At 43.1% G+C, this 19,518-nt stretch overlaps 2 protein-coding genes across 4 annotated transcripts in view; both read right to left on the reverse strand.

Moving 5' to 3' along the window:
* Nucleotides 1-19,518, reverse strand: part of vldlr (very low density lipoprotein receptor) — an 80,759-nt gene that overhangs the window by 40,284 nt on the left and 20,957 nt on the right. For all 3 annotated transcript variants that reach the window (XM_080418771.1, XM_080418770.1, XM_080418769.1), the window contains exons 4-6: nucleotides 5,622-5,744; nucleotides 3,352-3,560; nucleotides 47-209 (exon numbers count right to left, since the gene is read on the reverse strand). In XM_080418771.1, the coding sequence (XP_080274897.1) occupies nucleotides 47-209; nucleotides 3,352-3,560; nucleotides 5,622-5,744 (495 nt within the window). The remainder of the gene's footprint in view (nucleotides 1-46; nucleotides 210-3,351; nucleotides 3,561-5,621; nucleotides 5,745-19,518) is intronic.
* LOC308078235 (tryptophan--tRNA ligase, cytoplasmic-like) lies at nucleotides 8,571-9,860 on the reverse strand (the record flags this gene model as incomplete). Its single annotated transcript, XM_080419355.1, has 1 exon — nucleotides 8,571-9,860. One exon carries the CDS (start codon nucleotides 9,858-9,860, stop codon nucleotides 8,571-8,573), a length of 1,290 nt encoding a protein of 429 aa, XP_080275481.1.

Genomic DNA, 19,518 nt, shown 5'->3' on the forward strand with positions numbered 1-19,518 from the left:
TTTAGGAGACATGTAGAATCGGCTTCAGGTCTCAATAAGTACATACGACAGTTGGCTTCGTCGCTGCCGTCCTTGCAGTCGGAGTCGCCGTCACACCTCCACTTCTTATGGATGCACTCTCCGGAACGACACAGCATCTCACTGGACGAGCACTTGGCCGGAGGGGTGGGGGGGCGACCGCACCGAGACGGAGACTCGTCCGACTGGTCCTGAGGGTAGGAGAAGAGGAGAGGGGAGAGGATGAATAATGGAGGGAGAGATGAGAGCGAGGACAGAAGAGAGGGAAAGAGACAAGAAAAGAGTAGAGAGGGAGGGAGGAAGAGGAGACAGGGAAGAAGGGAATAAAGTGGAAATCAATGAGCACTGTGAGAGAAGGTCAGAATAACAAGTCAGTCAGAGGTCAGATACAACACGGATAGTGGATATATTATGCACACACACACACACACACACACTCGTCTACATATTTGTGATGCAGACATATGGGCTAAGACAAACACACACCCGGTATATTGGAGGTCCATCCGTCTGCAGTAGGAGCTATGTCGGCTGCGTCGGATCATTCTTTGACAATTCCTAGTCGTGTCAGTTCATCAAGTTATAATTAATTTGTTCTCATAATGACTTACTGTGCTGCTGAAGCATCGCCAAGCGCAAGTACTTTGTAAGGAAAGCATCTGCCATTTTACATGTTAACCACTTACTAACCATTATTTCATACTTTAGCTATTCAAAAATAGCAGATCTACAAGCTCATATCGTGGCTCTCGGTGCCGCGATATGAGCTTGTAGATCTGCTATTTTTGAAAAACCATGAAAATGTTTGCAAATCTTTGAATATACATGTATTTTTAAGCGAACATTTGTAACACAAATCTTTGCTTCTGGGGTCCGTGGCCAAATGCATATAATTTTGGGGGTCCTTGACATGAAAAACTTTTGAGAACCACTGATATTATAGCAACATAAGTGTTTCAGAAAACTGAAGACATTTGTAGAATCGGCTTAAGGTCTTATGGGATAAATCATACACTGAAATCACGCAGCCTCCGTGACTGTTTAAATGCTGCAGGGAGAATGGGGACTCGCTCCTCCTGTCACCGTCGACAGACACACTGGGGTGATGGCTTCCTAAATGGGTCATCATATCGGAAGTATTGCATAAGCCTAACGTGTTGCACAGTGTTTGCACGCAGCCGCCGTTTTATCCACCACTTGTTTCTTGTTATAGGTAGACTGAGACTACATCCGTAATAATGCTCCCGTACAGCAGACTGAAAACGATTCCGGCTGAATAGCCTACTTTGTCTCGTCCACTTGTCATTTTCCAACACTCGTTCACAGCTGCACTCCACAATCCAACTGTGACAATTCAGACGTTTCACTGGGCAATTAAGGCGAGGCTCAACCCCCCCCCCCGATAACTTTATTGAACCGGACAGCACATGCCCAGAAACCGTGACTAGCCAACTGAACTTTTTGAACAGGCCATTACGTCCTGTCGACAGAGAAACTGTCGAAAGGCGGCCGTTTTAATTAACTGATTTTCAACACTACCCTTGAACAGGAGCGCATACAGGAGGGTGGAGGAGACATCTTACAAAGCCAAGTTCCATTTCGCTACTCTATGACTATGTATATGAAATGTTGTGGTTGTATGTTACTGGTATGCGTTGTGAACACACACGTACATACATATCATTGCTGTCGGTGAAACCTCATATGTCCAAAACTGTTACTTTTCAGGATTCAAATGTCGCAAAAATAGCAGATCTACAAGCTCAAAATGCATCGCGATGAGACGTTTTGAGCTTGTAGATCAGCTATGTTTTGCTACTTTAGAGTGAGACTGTAGTGTTGAGTTAAAATAGGGAGATACAAGGTTTCGGCCTGATAGCAACGATGTATACAGTACAGATATACATACGCACACAGTATATAGACGAGGCTAGATGAGGCTCAGTGCTACAATAGCACATGGACAGACACCCAGATGGTCTGGTAAGGTGATGACCTCATCGGTTTTCTGGGAAAAGCAGCAACAATGGTTGGCCAGGTTTGGCAAGCTGAGACGGAAGACTTAAGACTTCCCTCTCAGCTTGCCAACCTGGCAAAGGAGGATCGCAAGCATCATTTCAGCTCTGCCTCTGCTGATCACGTGACTGAGTCTAGTCGAAATGGAGGAAGAGAGAGGGGGTGAGGGGGTGGTGGGAGAGATGGAATGGAACGAGGCAGGTGCCGTAGCACAGTCTTAACCCATTAAAAACCGGAAAAGCCTCTTTTAGATTTTAGCGTCGTTGGCTATTCACAACAGCGCTGCGAGGTTGTGCATCTGCTATTTTTGGCATTTTTCAAAAAAATCGTGAAAGTGTGCAAACTATTGATTTGGAAGGCATTTGTAGAATAGGCCTCAGGTCTTAATGGGTTAAGATAATGTGAGTTTTAACGTCTTTGCAGGACAGAATAGACGCAGCCATTCCTCCTTCACTAAGCGGCACCCCCCCCCACCAAATGAAAATACCGTGTCTGTTTTCATAACCCGACCTGATCTGCCGTCATTAAAGACAGACGCTGTTGAAGCAGGCTGGGCCCACTGTGGTTGACATTATTTACACATGCAGGTGGCTGAGGGCAAAGAAACTACCAACATGGGCATCGCTAGGCATACATTAAGTTACAAAACTACTCCCTTTATAGGCATTATTATTGCTCACTGTTCTCACTATGTTTTGCACTGTAAGTGCTTTCAGAAGGGCTCGTCCTTGTCCTCTTGTTGATGCTGAAACGCCTAAAACAACACGTGTGACACGCGAGCAAGGTGTCTACTGGTAGCAATGGTTGACGGTCAAACACACAGACCTATTACCAGTGGCGGAAGTATTTTTTTTAATGTACTTTTAAGTAGCAATACCACAATATAATAATACTCTGTAACAAGGGAAAGATCTCGGGGGGCGGGAGCGGGTGGACGGGCAGGAAATGAGGGGTATTTATGTACTGTGTATGTATGTACGTTCATGAATAATTACCTCATATGGGGGGGGGGGGGGGGTATTTTCAAAAACCCAATAAACAGATTTAAAAGAATAACAAGTAAAAGACCTCAAAGTTTTAATTGAGCAAGTATTGGCATCAAAATACAGTTCCAGTACCAAAGTAAAGGAACTCACGGTTTTCCAAATTTGTATTAATAACAAAAATCTGCAAACTAGTTAACTCAAGCTGTCAAATATTTGTAGTGAAGTAAAAAGTACATGGTTTGAGTGTACAAGTACAAGTCAAAATTCAACATTTACCGTGTACAATTACAACGTACTTAAGTTACTTCCGACCACCGCCTATTACAGTTACCTGACAGTCGACGTCGTCGTCACAGACCCAGCTGGAGGGGATGCACGTGGAGTTTCCACACTGGAACTCGGTGGGACCGCAGGAGGACGGCGTGCAGTCCACCTCGTCCGAGCCGTCGCCACAGTCGTCCTCGCCGTTGCACTGGAAGTTACGGGATATACACCTGCCACTGGCACAGGTGAACTCGTTGGGAGCACAGGTGATGTTACCTGGGACAAGACGGGGAGGGGGAGAGGAGGAGATGGATGTTAGGTTGGTTTTCTTGAACACAATGTTAACCCATTCAACCCGGGAACGCATCTGTGTCATTTTTTAAGATTTCTTTGGCTCTTTCGAGCTTGTATATCTGCAATTTGTTTTTGTTTTTTTCGTGAAAATGTGTTTGAATATAAATATATATTTTCATAAATTTTACTCAAATCTTTGCTTCTGGGGATTCTACAAATATCTTCTAAATCTAAAAATAAATAAAAATATGTTGCTATATACCAGTGATTCTCAAACTTGTTTCATGTCAAGGACCCCCAAAATGATGATCTGTTGCTCAGATGGAGTTGGAGAAAAAGAGTGGTAAAGAATATGAACTTGAACATGGGTTAGTTTTTGTGCCTCTGTATCTTGCTTTTCCTGTTTTTTAATTTGTTTACACTTCATACTGATGTTACGTATATTTCTGTGTCAATGTTTTTTTGCCCGTTCTTTTTGTCTCATTTAGTTTAGTCTCCGTTTCGTTTTGTCCCGATGTTGTATTTTGTGTCGTCTCTGTAGTCGACATGACTGCATCACTGTGGAGTCCACATGAAAAAATAAAAGTATACAAAAAAAGATAGCAAGTTATTTAACCACTTGAAACCCCAGCATCCATATTCTGAGCAGGAGCATACGCGTCGCAAATAAATCAGCTGTTTTTGGCAAAGGTAGTATTATATCATTGCTGTCGGGCAGAAACATTGTATCTCCACATTTCAACTTTTTGTGTTTTTCCGTAAATGAACCTCTTACTTTGTCGTATAAGAGTGTTGTGCGTTTATAGATCGGCTATTTTAGTTATTTTGGAAAAAATGTTGAAAGTGGTTAAGTGTGTCTGTGGGTTTTGGACATACAAGGTTTCCACCCAACAGTGAGGATATTATTATTGATGACCTCTGTGGGAGAATTATGACTAATAGTGACATACTCTGCGTGCGTGCGTGTGTGCGTGCGTGCGTGCGTGCGTGCGTGCAGAAGGCAATGTGGAAAGGTGGGTGATTTAGGCAATTCACTTTTAGAAAATAACATGCAGTAAACTGGCACAGGAGTAACAGTACAGAGGTTTGATGAAAATAGGTTTCCCATCATCTGCTGTAGCTGGTTTCTAAAGAGGGCTACAGCATGTACACAGTAAAACCCTCAGTGTTCATTTATCCATTTGGAATTAAGTGAAGAAATTATCCTTGAGGGTCGATCTACTGATTTGTTCAGTGAGTGAGAACTGTGTTCATGTGCTGTATGTGTGTACATGCATGTAAATGTAAGTCGTTGCTGTCGGGTGTAATCCTTGTATGTCCAAAACCCTTCCTTTTTTATGATCTTTATAAAAAACACTTAAAAATAGTGCAAATAGCCAATCTACTATCTGCTATTTTCAGTACTTTAGTGTGACACTGTTTTTTTTTAAAGATATTTTTAATTGATAGTTTACAGTATAGATTGACAGGAAACAGGGAGAGAGAGATGGGGAGAGACATGCAATAAAGATCGTGGGGAACGGGACTCGAACCTGCGATGCACTGTCAGGCTACTTTTGAGCCTACAGTATGTGCCCCCGGCCTAGTGTGACACTCTTGAATGATGAAGTAGGATATTAATTCACACACAAAAAAGTTGAAAGATGGAGATTCCGCCCGACGGTGACGAAGTGTTAAGACGGATATATTGAGAGAGAAACAGCTGGCGGGTGGAAACCTTTTTATGTCCAAAACCGTTCCTTTTTATTATTAAAATAATAAAAACAGCCGATCTACAAGCTCACAGCACGAGAGCTGAAAAGACAGAGTGAGAGTGAGTGTGTGTGTGTGTGTGTGTGTGTGTGTGTGTGTGTGTGTGTGTGTGTGTGTGTGTGTGTGTGTGTGTGTGTGTGTGTGTGTGTGTGTGTGTGTGTGTGTGTGTGTGTGTGTGTGTGTGTGTGTGTGTGTGTGTGTGTGTGTGTGTGTGTGTGTGTGTGTGTGTGTGTGTGTGTGTGTGTGTGTGTGTGTGTGTGTGTGTGTGTGTGTGTGTGTGTGTGTACTCACCACAGTTGAGCTCATCATCTCCGTTGTCACAGTCCCTCTCTCCATCACACTTCCAGAAGACGGGGATGCACTGAGTGGAGCCCACACCACAACTAAACTCATTCACACGACACGTACGCAAGTCTGCACACACACACACACACACACACACACACACACAAAAACACACATTAGTATTACTATAGACTAGTCCATACCCGGTCGACGCATCCGTGGGGGGATGTGCGCAGATGATCTGGCAAAAACGCGAATAAACAGCTGACAGTTGGGGAAATTGAAAAACAGGCTTCGCTGTTGGGAGCACATGGTAATGGTCAATGGTTGTGTGCAAATTCAGATTCAATATATAAATTCAAATTTGGCCTCACCGTGACACCACTACAGAGCATTGTCAAATTATATGAGGATGTGAGGATATGTGAGGAACATTTTTGGACAGCGCCATAAACGCATATTTTATGCCATTTTAACTCTTACCCTAAAGCCAGAGTTCTACTTGGATGTGCACCGAGAATAGCAGATGAACAAGGGACAGCGAGTGTATTTTCCGGCAGCGGAAGCTGCCGCGGAGCGATGGGGAAGCGGCGGGATGCCGGCGGCGGTGCGGCAGGTGCCGGGAGGCGGCAGCAGCAGCGGCGGAGCGGCAGTTTCTTATGCCTAAACCTAACCCTAACCTCAGTAAAACCATACCTAAACCTAAACCTAACCCATAACCCTAGTAATATTTTATTACAAGGATTAGTAGGCTACAGTCCTACTGATTCCGCAGCTGCCGCTCCTCCGCCGGCAGCTGCCGCTCCTCCGCCGGCAGCGCGCCGCCCGCCACTCCGCCGGCAGCCCGCCGCTCCTCCACCGGCAGTTCCGCCGCTGCCGGAAAATGCACTCGCTGTAAATCAGGCACAAGTCTAACACCTAAAACTAACCTCTGAATCTGAATCTTTTCCTAATGACCAGAAAACTGTCCTCAATGTCCATTTCTCAAATTCTACCATACTTGTGGGGACATTTGGCTCTCACAAATAATTAAAATAGTAATAAAGTAGACACACATGTGCGCAAGTAGCCATCATACAGATCACAAAACTAATTTTATAAATCCGTTTCACACATCATTAATTATGTAGTTATAGAGCCCCAAAATGTGCGAGTCACAAAGTATGTCTCACACATTCAAACATTAGTCAAATGAGATATATAATACATAATAATACGGTCAATTCGGTAAAAGATTTAATGCACCAAATAAACGGTAATAAAATAAAAAAGGAATACAAGATGTGCATACAGATAAAGCAAGTCACTACTCTACACTGTAGCCAAGCCCACTGTGGTTTTAAAAGTGTCTGAGTCAGCATCTCAGATCAGAGCAAAGAGACTCTTCCAAAGACAATCAAAGCCCTGCAGCCTGCTGATTTGCTGTTATAGTCAGAGCTGCATTCTGGGGCCAAACAGCCCTTCATGGTGTGTATGGAGTAATAATAAGAACACATTGGACAGATGTTACAGCTTTTACTACAAAAAATGTATTGCACTGGTGAGGTGACTATATATATATATATATATATATATATATATATATATATATATATATATATATATATATGTTAGCCTCGTTCCCAGCCTTAATCATCTGCGAAGAGAAAAGCCTGGGTTACGACCTAAAGCAGAGAGTGTCTATAGGGGCGGGACTTCCGTCGTACGCATTTCCCCCGGAAACAATTTTTTTTTGGCCAATCAGGACACTTGTTTCACTCACGGAGAATGTAAACAGATTTGTAAAGCGTCAACTTAATTTCCTTGGGCGGTACTTCCGCCAAATTCCGGTACTTCCGTTTAGACGCTCAACCAGCTAGGTCTTGCCCAGCGTGATAATGTAGGTTTACCAGAGCCCTGTTAGTCAGCATTAGCTGCTTCCACCTCTCATGGTGCATTTTGAGAGGTTTTCTGTTTTTGTACGGCATTGCTCCTTTGGGGGGATAAGCAGTCTGTAAGAGTGTGTGTGTGTGTGTGTGTGTGTGTGTGTGTGTGTGTGTGGTTGGCCAATTTCTCAAACCACTGGACTGATCAGTGGCATTTTTCTTGTGCATGCTTCCAGAGGGCGAAGTAAATCCTGAATCCTCAAATATGAATACTTTGTCAATATTACTCACATTCATAATCTCAGACTCACCATACCTCCATATTTGGGCAGAGAGATCCACAGGGAAGCCAAGCCATTATTAGACCATCTCTTGTTTTAATTTAAATGTTTTTTGCCAATCCCCACGGTTTGCCTGCACATGGCTTAAAAAAAAAAAAAAACTTTTACCCAATTGGTAAACACATTTTTATTTGTTGTTCTACCAATCGAGTCATTTCCAATGCAGTCATTGCCAATTACTCCTAGGCTGTGTACTGTGGTCCATGCAGGTGCTAACCCCCCACTGCTTGCCTGGGGAGGGTCAAGACCATGCATCTTCCAATTCACATGGAGCTAAAATGGACACACCAAAGCCAAACATTTTCACCTTAAACATAATTGTAATTAACCACTTAAGCCATATTTTATACTAGTTATTGGAAAATATCTACCGATCTACAAGCTCACAACGCATCGTGATAACAGGGGGAAATTTAGAAAATTTTAATAAAAACAAGACCAGGAGACCTGGTTCTGCCAGACCCAGACCCAGACACATGACGTGTCAGCCTGTGTCTATGCCCATGTATGGACGAAAGGGGGACAGACTTTTATGGCTTGGGCCTAAGGACAAAATGACCATGCCCATGTATGGACGAAACAGGTACAAAGCCTCATGTAAGCCAGACCCCCTGGGTCCGGCAAAAATAAATTGGGACGCCAGGGTGAAACTGGTAAAGTTTCAGAGATTCAGCTCTAACTGCGGTGCAACTCTACTGATGGGTTAGTGCACCGCTGACACAAAGTATATGCTGTACATGTTTTATTCTTTAGGTTAAAGGCCTGAGAGTCATGAACTGCTTGACCAGCTCATCAGTCACTAGTCTTCTTTTCTGTTTGTGTTCATTGATAATTGGCTGCAGGGTTTCAAAGAGAATGTTCTTCAACTCTCCTGAGAGCAGGGCTCCACTGGTATAGTCCTGTCTGATCTTCTCCAGCTGTTCATCGTCTTCCAGGAAGAAGGTCAGGTACATGTAGGACACATCTACATCTGGGTTACCACCATGCTCCCGGTGTTCCTTCACTGTGTCCTTCCCTCCAGAGAACGCATCTTTCATTATCTTATTCTTGATCTCCTTGGGTGTGTCGGTGAGGAAAATCGAAGACCTGGGGTCACTGGCGCTCATCTTTGTCTGAGCCCCCTGCAGGGCCGGAAAGAAGGTGGAGTGCAGCAAGGCGGGCTTTGCATAGCCGAGCTTGGGGGCTGCGTCCCGGGTCATTCTGAAATACGGGTCCTGATCTATGGCGCAAGGGATAAGACATGGGACATTCTTTCTGCCTCTGAAGATCTGGGGGAAAGAGCTACTGAAGGATGGAGCGGCCTGAATGGCTGGGAAGCCAATCTTTCCGATGCACTCACTCTCAAATGTGAAGCCAAAGATGCCCCTGACTTGGTTGCATGTTACCACCTTTTGGATCTTCACCACGTTTGTATACAACTCGGGCGTCATATTGTTGAGGTTAGAGAAGATAAATGTCTTGTTGAAGTCAAAGCCACAGGCGATGATGTCCTTGGCGTTCTCTATTGTGTAGTGCTGACATTCCTCCAGCGTCAGATCCTTCCACAGGTATTTCTCATCGTCCGTCATCTGGATGACCAGGGGGACGTCGAAAACATCCTGCAGCCATTTGGTGAAGATGAATGGGATGAGATGTCCAACATGCATGGCGTCTGATGAGGGTCCTCTGCCAGTGTAGATGTAGAAGCACTTGTCCTTCTCGTATGCATCGAGCAGTTGATGCATATCTCTGTGGGAGAAAAAGACTCCTCTTCTTAGAAAGCGGTGTGGCTTCTGCCCCGTGACCCTCTCAAAGCGGTCCAACAGCTCCTTGTCGATTTTCTTACTACCGAACCTCACTATGAGCTTGTCATAGTCAAGCCCCGTGGCGCTGGTGGTGGACACATTCCATGGGTCAACTGCATCTTCTGTTGTCTTCAATTTGTTCACGTCTTCCTTCTTCTGCTCTGCAGAGAGAGACATTTGTGACAAAGACTCATTTATTGTCAGATGAATTCTCTCCTCCTTTGATTTCTTACTCTCCCCCTCCATGTCTTCCATCTTTGCTTCTTGAAAGAGGAAGACTTTGAGATAGCAACAATAAATATAGCTGCTGCCCCTACCATGTCAGAATTGCTGCTCGCTGATTGGACAGAATATTTTGATGACGTCACATGACATCAGAAATCCTCCATATTTGGGCAAGACTGATGTCACCTTTTTAACTCTATGGATTTCACAAGACATCAGAATTCCTTATTCCAACCAGTTCCTTTCCCCTCCATCCGGCGCCCCGGCTGACCAGGGGGAGGCAGTATAGAGACCAGGATTACTGTATGTTTTTGTGAGGGTACCTACTATCTATCTATCGATCTATATATAATCCATCTCTATCACTAAATGTCATGACAGTGATGCTGTCAGGAGGCACATGCATGCGGTTCGGTAAGCATAAATTGCCTAGTCATCCAACCTCAGGCACAGCTGAAGCACGGGATAATGTAAGGCAAAGACAAATTCCAGGGTTATAATCAATATCCTACTATTGTACAAGTACTAGACAGTAGTGGGTCTCTCTCTCACTCACTCTCACTCTCTCAAAGAGTTTGTAATTATGCCCCAGTGCTATTGTGATGACCATTTCAGTGAATAAACTAAGACTTATTAAACCTAGACTTTTATTTAGATTCACTGTAGCTCACTTTTGTTATGAGAAATTTTAAAATACAATCACGAGCCATGAGTAACGCTCGACAGTGCAAATCATACAACCAACCAACCAACCAACCAGGGTCAGAACGAAGTCACCGCACACCACCGTACAAAACCAATGGTTCTCAACATGAGGCCTGGGGACCCCCAGGGGTTCTCAATGGTTGATAGTTCGGAACCAAATGGAGAATTTTACAGTGTAGATTGGGGTCCCAGAGATGAAAAGAAATCCAAATGGGGGCGTGTGGATTAATGCATATCAAACTAGGGTTGGAGAATCACTGGTATAAACAACCAGCTTGCAGAATCAGACGCAGATTAAAGACCTTACAGGAGTGGCTAAATGGAACACAGATGTAATGAGCCAATCTTTCTGTAAGAACAAGGTCCAGAGAACAACAGCGCAGCAACATTCAAAGGTTTTGTGATTAAACCCAATGTAATGCATTAACTAAATCAATGAAGTTTGGCCTGAACCCCTAATGATGGAAGCATGTCTAATTAAACCTGATGTAATTGAGATTAGTGTACTACACGTTCTCCTTCTCCCCCTTCATCCTTCCATCTTAGGTCACTGTTCAGCCTCCATCATTCTACTACGGCTAAATCTATCCAGTATTTTCTTAAAGATTATTCTATCAATTACTTTTTTGATTAATAAAATTATCAAGAAGCATTTTCTTTTATTGAATCAATTACACAAACAAAATAGTTAAAGCAATATCATATCTACAAGCAGATCTACAAGCTTGTAGATCGTCTATTCTCACTATTTTTTAGTTTTTTTGCCTATAATGACACGCCCAAAATGGGATAGATTATTTTGTTAAATGATCAATTATTTTTTATAAACTTCTATACACAATAAAAATACTTCATGTGTTAATTCAACTCTTTTGTGCATTTGTAACTCCGAGAGTGTACAAGTGTAACCATTTGGTTACATTTGTACACTCAGTTATATTAAAGTGTATTTTCTCTGGTCTTTACTGCATTGACACATACAACAAACTTATGTAGCTATAATATCAGTGGTTCTCAAACTTTTTTCATGTCAAATACCCCCAAAATGTCAAGGATCCTGTGTGAGTGCATGCATGCATGCAGACATATACTGTAGGTGCACACATGAAAGGTAGGGTACGTGATATGTTCCGGTTAAAACTAAGTACTTTTTTCATGTCAAATACCCCCAAAATGTCAAGGATCCTGTGTGAGTGCATGCATGCATGCATGCATGCATGCATGCATGCAGACATATACTGTAGGTGCACACATGAAAGGTAGGGTACGTGATATGTTCCGGTTAAAACTAAGTATTTTCTTAAAAGGTTAAAGAAATGTTAAAGCAATATTAGATATAACTAGAAAAAGTGCTCCTCGGAGCACAAGTCTCCGCCAGGTCAGGTAGGTTATTGTGGCCTCCTGGTGGCGTTATAATAGGCCAATGTGAAAAGGGTGCCATTTCTTCTTAGGCCTTTCACTGCAATCATGATTTGAGGCATATTGTTAAAAATGTGTTTTGCTAAATTAGACCTACTGGCGCTATAACAGGCCTATGTGAAAAGGATGGCATTTCTTCCTCGGCCTAGTGGGAATGTGCGTGCAACATTTCACGGAAATTGCACGCTGCGATCATGATTTGAGGCATTTTGTTCAAAACTGACCTATCCTGCAAACTTTGGAAGCCAATGTTAGCCAATTAGAATGGAATACAAAATACCGGGGACATCCGTCTTGATCACATGACTATAGAGATCCTGTGTACTGATTTGCGTGATTTTGGGACAGAATCGGAGTAATATCAAAAAAAGAAAAATGCAAAAATCGGCCTCCTGGTGGCGCTATAACAGGCCAATCTGAAAGATTGGGGGCAGAGGTTCGGCTTTGACATCCAGGGAGTGTGTGTGCAGATTCGCAGCGACCGGGCCAACAGTGCCGGAGATTAGCTGCTCGCAGACAGACGGACACACGGACAGATGGACGGAAAGGGTGCAAAACAGTCTCGTCCATGCCTACGGCCTGGCGGAGACAATAATGGATAGTAATGATTGCAATAGAGTGTTTGTTCAGTAACAGGGGTCTCCTCGTTTCTCCAGCTATTTAATAAACAGAAAATAGGTTTTTGGGTGGGTTGCCAATTTCAGCCAATCAGGAGTATAGTGGTCCAGTTCCAATTTTGTCTGCTCATTTCTTTGTGTCATCACTTCCAATTTGACTCGTTTATCCTGTAGCCTGTGTGAGTTCTCTCTCCTGATTGGATAAAGTTGGTATCCCGACCTGAAAATGCATTGCACTACAGAGCTGGAGAGACAGGGAGACTCTCGTTACTGAACAAACACTCCATAGCAATGAGTACCATCGGAATTTAGAGCCATTTAACACTCGTATAACACTTTTTAACCTCACTTACCCTACCTTTAATAGACACAGTAACACAGACTTGCAGACAAATGCCAACAACACTTAAGGACAGACAGGATATGCACACACTCTGCTGCCAAGTCATGTGTAACAGCTGGTCAAACAGGACAGTGATAGCAAGATTACAGTAGCTAAAGTAGGCTGACTTGCACATACTGTACAACACACACACACACACACACACACACTATCCAAGCTGACCTGCACGTACAAAGACTGTACACAAAAATGTTATCACTATTCTACACAATATAAAAGGACTGAAAATGAAATACAAACAATACTATGCTGATCTAATTGTGTTACACGCCCATTCTATTTTTGGATTGGATCCAACACATTAATTAGTTCTACAAGAGCTTGGTTCTGATCTGGGACAACCGCTGCTTTTTCTCCCACAGACAGCAGTGAGGTAATTGTTGGCATGCACCACTAGTAATGGACCTGCAAGTGAAGTGGATGCACCAGGCTTAACCCCAGTAAGGCCTGAGGCCAATTCTACAAATACCCTCTAAATCAGGGGTCTTCAACGTTTTCAGGCCAAGGACCCCTTGGCTGAGAGAGAGAGAAAGCAGGGACCCCCATTGTATAAAGTATTTTTTATTTTCATAGATTTCATAGGCAGCTTCATAGACTTGTTTCACAGCACTATCATGTTGGATTCATGTTAATGTGTATTTCCAGACATTTAACCATGCTCTAAAAACAATACTTAGTAAACCTGACCTTTCACTCTGTACTTTCTGTACTTTCACTCTTTTTTCCCCCTATACCGAACCACTTTGCCGAAAATAGCAGATCTACAAGCGCACAACGCCTCGCAGCGTGAGGCGTTGTGTGCTTGTAGATCTGCTATTTTTGGCTAAAGTTCTCCTCAGAATAGGGATGCTTGGTTGAAGTGGTTAATGTAAAAATCACAAAGATTTGGCGGACCCCCTGTAGTAACTCTGAGGACCCCCTAGGGGTCCCGGACCCCCTGTTGAAGACCTCTGCTCTAAATCAGTAGTTCTCACACTTTCAAGATTTTTCAAAAATGTTCAAAAATAGCAGATGTACAAGCTCGCACCACGGCACGAAGTGGCATGCTGTGAGCTTGTATATATGCTATTTTTGAATAGCCAACGCTGAAATCTAAAATGACACAGATGCTTTCCTGGATTTAACGGGTTATGGTCTCTATGCATCAACTTTACTTGGGATGAACAATTCATTAAAACTGATATTCAGAACTAGCCTGCCAGTATGAACCAATCGCCAAAGAGTCCCACTTTGGCCATGCCCCCCATCTCAGAAAGGCTTTCAGACTGAATAATGAAGTGAATCTAAATGAAAATTCAGGCTGAGTGTGAGGCTAATTTAGAACCAATAACCGAATTAATCCTGCTCATGTGGGTTAATCAAATTAATCGAGAAGCAGTTTTCTTTCTTCTTCTTCTTTAATCAACCTCAACACAAAGAAAGTCTAAATCTCTCAGTCTGATTAACCACTTAACGCCGTTTTATACTTCGTTAATGGTGGCCTACAAAAATGTTCATTCATTAAATCAAGGCAAAAGTTCTAAAGAATCGTGATAATGACTTTTAGTCATATTGCCCAGCCCTTGTATCAGCCACCCTACTCAGTCCACATTTTGCCAGCTAGAAAGAAGCCACAAAATCTATTATATTAAGCTGCAAGACCTCTAGTAGAGGCCCTAGGAGGGGTCCACGCGTACCCTCTTATTTTTTTTTCTACTTTTGATTTTTGGCATCCATAAGACCTCTAATATAGGGATTTAGATGATCCCAAGAAAAAAAGTGGTCCAAAGTGTGTTTTTTTCAATGTTTTATTACCCCTATGAGACCTGCAGGATTGCTGGCTGAAACGCCGGCGAGACTGTCTTTCGGAGACTGTGGCACGCTCAAATTTAGATGTAGCCCAAAGATAGAGATATCATTTGATTCTAGACAACCTCAGGTTTCCAATGGGACCAACCTTGTCATGCTACCTTGTCGGGAAGGGGGCTAAATACCTAATGATTCAAAGTTAGACAACATTTTGTCGAGGGAAAAACGGCCATCACTATTTTCCAAATGGTCCCCTGAGCTGTCACCTTGATATAAGTGAATTGAAATGGGTTACATGTATACCTACAAGCCTCCCCTGTACATAAATGCCACATTTATGCCAATCTCATGCAGTTTTGGGCAAGAATCATGCAGTTTATTGCATGCAGTACAAATATGTAATTTCCGCCTATTGTAAAAAGGAGACCACTTTACTGTATCTATAGCTGCATGAGACCACTGTACTGTATCTACAGCTGTATGAGACCACTGTACTGTATCTATAGCTGCACGAGACCACTGTACTGTATTTATAGCTGTATGAGACCACTGTACTGTATCTATAGCTGCATGAGACCACTGTACTGCACCTATAGCTGTATGAGACCACTGTACTGTATCTATAGCTGCATGCATGAGACCACTGTATCTATAGCTGCATGAGACCACTGTACTGTATCTATAGCTGCATGAGACCACTGTACTGTATCTATAGCTGCATGAGACCACTGTACTGTATCTATAGCTGCATGAGACCACTGTACTGCACCTATAGCTGCATGCATGAGACCACTGTATCTATAGCTGCATGAGACCACTGTACTGTATCTATAGCTGCATGAGACCACTGTACTGTATCTATAGCTGCATGAGACCACTGTACTGTATCTATAGCTGCATGCATGAGACCACTGTACTGTATCTATAGCTGCATGAGACCACTGTACTGTATCTATAGCTGCATGCATGAGACCACTGTATCTATAGCTGCATGAGACCACTGTCTGCATCTATTTCCCACTATACTGAATCTAAACCGCTGTACTGCATATATAGATTACTGTACTCCATCTATAGACCACATACATTGACCACTGTACTGTATCTATAGACCATTATACTGCATCTCAACTCAACACAACTCAATGGGGGGGGGGGGTCCACAGATGCACTACAGTGGTCTCCAGATGTGTCTATAGAAGCACTAGAGGGGTCTACAGGTGCACTCGAGTGGGCTACAGATGCACTAGAGTGGTCTACATGTGCACTAGAGTGGTCTACAGATGCACTACAGTGGTCTACAGATCACGCCAGTGGTCTACAGATGCACTAGAGTGGTCTACAGGTGCAATAGAGTGGTCTACAGGTGCACTAGAGTGGGCTACAGATGCACTAGAGTGGGCTACAGATCACGCCAGTGGTCTACAGATGCACTAGAGTGGTCTACAGGTGCAATAGAGTGGTCTACAGGTGCACTAGAGTGGTCTACAGATGCACTACAGTGGTCTACAGATCACGCCAGTGGTCTACAGGTGCACTAGAGTGGTCTACAGATGCACTACAGTGGTCTACAGATCACGCCAGTGGTCTACAGGTGCACTAGAGTGGTCTACAGATGCACTACAGTGGTCTACAGATGCACTAGAGTGGTCTACAGGTGCACTAGAGTGGGCTACAGATGCACTAGAGTGGGCTACAGATCACGCCAGTGGTCTACAGATGCACTAGAGTGGTCTACAGGTGCAATAGAGTGGTCTACAGGTGCAATAGAGTGGGCTAGAGAGGCACTGGAGTGGTCTACAGATGCACTAGAGTGGTCTACAGATGCAATAGAGTGGGCTACAAATGCTCTACAATGATCTACATACCACGACAGGGGTCTACAGATGCACTAGAGTGGTCTATAGATACATTACAGCATTCTATAGATACAGTAGGTAGTCTACAGATGTAGTACAGTGGTCTCATACAGCTATAGATACAGTGCAGTGGTCTATATATACAGTACAGTGGTATATAGATGCAGTACAGTGGTTTATAGATTCAGTACAGTGATCTATAGATGCAGTACAGTGGTCAAGATGCAGTACATGATCTCATGCAGCTATAGATGCAGTGGTCTCATATAGAAAGAGATGAAGTACAGTGGTCTAGATACAGTACAGTGGTCTCATGCATGCAGCTATAGATACAGTAAAGTGGTCTCATACAGCTATAGATACAGTACAGTGGTCTCATACAGCTATAGATGCAGTACAGTGGTCTCATACAGCTATAGATGCAGTACAGTGGTCTCATTCAGCTATAGATACAGTACAGTGGTCTCATACAGCTATAAATACAGTACAGTGGTCTCATACAGCTATAAATACAGTACAGTGGTCTCATTCAGCTATAGATACAGTACAGTGGTCTCATACAGCTATAAATACAGTACAGTGGTCTCATACAGCTATAGATACAGTACAGTGGTCTCATACAGCTATAGATACAGTACAGTGGTCTCATACAGCTATAGATACAGTAAAGTGGTCTCCTTTTTACAATAGGCGGAAATTACATATTTGTACTGCATGCAATAAACTGCATGATTCTTGCCCAAAACTGCATGAGATTGGCGTAAATGTGGCATTTATGTACAGGGGAGGCTTGTAGGTATACATGTAACCCATTTCAATTCACTTATATCAAGGTGACAGCTCAGGGGACCATTTGGAAAACAGTGATGGACGTTTTTCCCTCGACAAAATGTTGTCTAACTTTGAATCCTTAGGTATTTAGCCCCCTTCCCGACAAGGTAGCATGACAAGGTTGGTCCCATTGGAAACCTGAGGTTGTCTAGAATCAAATGGTAACTCTATCTTTGGGCTACGTCTAAATTTGAGCGTGCTACAGTCTCCGAAAGACAGTCTCGCTGGCATTTCAGCCAGCAATCCTGCAGGTCTCATAGGGGTAATAAAACATTGAAAAAAACACACTTTGGACCACTTTTTTTCTTGGGATCATCAAAATCCCTATATTAGAGGTCCTATGGATGCCAAAAATCGAAACTAGAAAAAAAAATAAGAGGGTACGCGTGGACCCCTCCTAGGGCCTCTACTACTCGGCTGTCTGGAAACATTCCATGTCCAAAACAGTTCCTTTTTTATCATTTAAAAAGCCGATCAACAAGCTCACAACGTGTAGCATTGCGCATTAACTGACGCACATGCTACGACGGTTAACCACAGATGACCACCGACAACCCCAAGTGCACACATTTACAGACAAATGCCCTGACGCTCATTTCTATGACCTGAGCACGTACGCACACTGTATCCAAGCCGACCTTTATGTATATACACACCATAGTTATGAGCTTATGACTAGACCTGAACACAAGCGCACACACACACGCTGATTGTACGTACTAGACACCAATATAGTAACATGGAACTGACACAAGTTCCATCTATATAAAGTACATGCACGTACACGCATTTATATAAAGTACATGCACGTACACACAATTATATAAACTACATGCACGTACACACACACACATCTATATAAAGTACATGCACGTCGTACACACATCTGTAAGCACAATGTGTTCATAGGCTGACCAGCCACAAATCTAACATAACCCCCCCCACACACACACACACACACACACACATAATAAGCAGACGTGCATGCGTGAAATTTTAAGTTTGTACTGTATGTGCACTGCATGAAAATGTGTGTGCATACCCGTTTAATAATAAGCTTGGCTTGGCTTGTCTATGTGAAGAACTTATGTCTGTGTGTGTGTGTGTGCGCATAACTTTGTAGGTATCCGTGTGTGTGTAGGTTAAAAGAGGACAACCTTGTAAGCATTCTGTTCTGGTCAGAGCCTGGGTGAGTGCGTGTGCTGTGTGAGTGCGTGCGCGTGCGTGCATGTGCGTGCATGTGCGTGCGCATGTGAGAACAGTGCTGGTTCAGTGCCATGTCCTCCATTGGCACAGCTGTTGCATTTAAAATCTTGAACACGCTGCAGCCAGGAAACAGGCACTGAGCGCAAACAAGTACATGTACTGTACTGTATGTCCATCATTCATTTAAAATACAGAATGATGTGGATGTAAATCACTTATTTAAATAATTAGAATTCACTGCAGGGTTTCACAACAAGTGGGGCAGAACCTGAAAAGTGGGTCATACTGACAAGGACACGCACACACACACAGACAAATGACAACTTTACCAGAACAAGAAAAAAAGAAGTTACAATAGCGCTACTGGTGTGTATGCCTCAAACCACCAGTGCTCATGGAAGGGAATAATATTCAGGAGAGAGGACAAATTATGCCAAAAAGGCATAAAAAAGATCCAGGTCAAGTAAAAGGCCTTCTTCACTACACTAAAGAAGTATTTTAATGTCTCTAGCCCAAATATAATAAAAGGGCTTTTACTTATGAAATCCACCTCGAGCGCCTGGAACCTGGATTCTTTTTATGCCTTTTTAACATAATTTTTCCTCTCTCCCGTTTACCAGAACAAGGTGGTGTTTAGAGTTGTTCCGATAACGCGATACCAGTATCGGAAAAGCTGCCGATATACTGCCTAAAATGCTGGCATCGGTATGTATGCCAGTCTATGCCATTCCCATACCACACACACACACACTTTATCACATGATGATATGTCATTTACAGTCAATCATTTTGAATGCTTCAGTTGATGTTGCACTATTGTTTTATATACGTTTAAATCTGTATCTATTCCTAGATCAGTG

Source organism: Gymnoscopelus braueri, assembly GCF_963280865.1.
Source record: "Gymnoscopelus braueri genome assembly, chromosome: 22".
In the NCBI taxonomy this organism is placed as follows: domain Eukaryota; kingdom Metazoa; phylum Chordata; class Actinopteri; order Myctophiformes; family Myctophidae; genus Gymnoscopelus; species Gymnoscopelus braueri.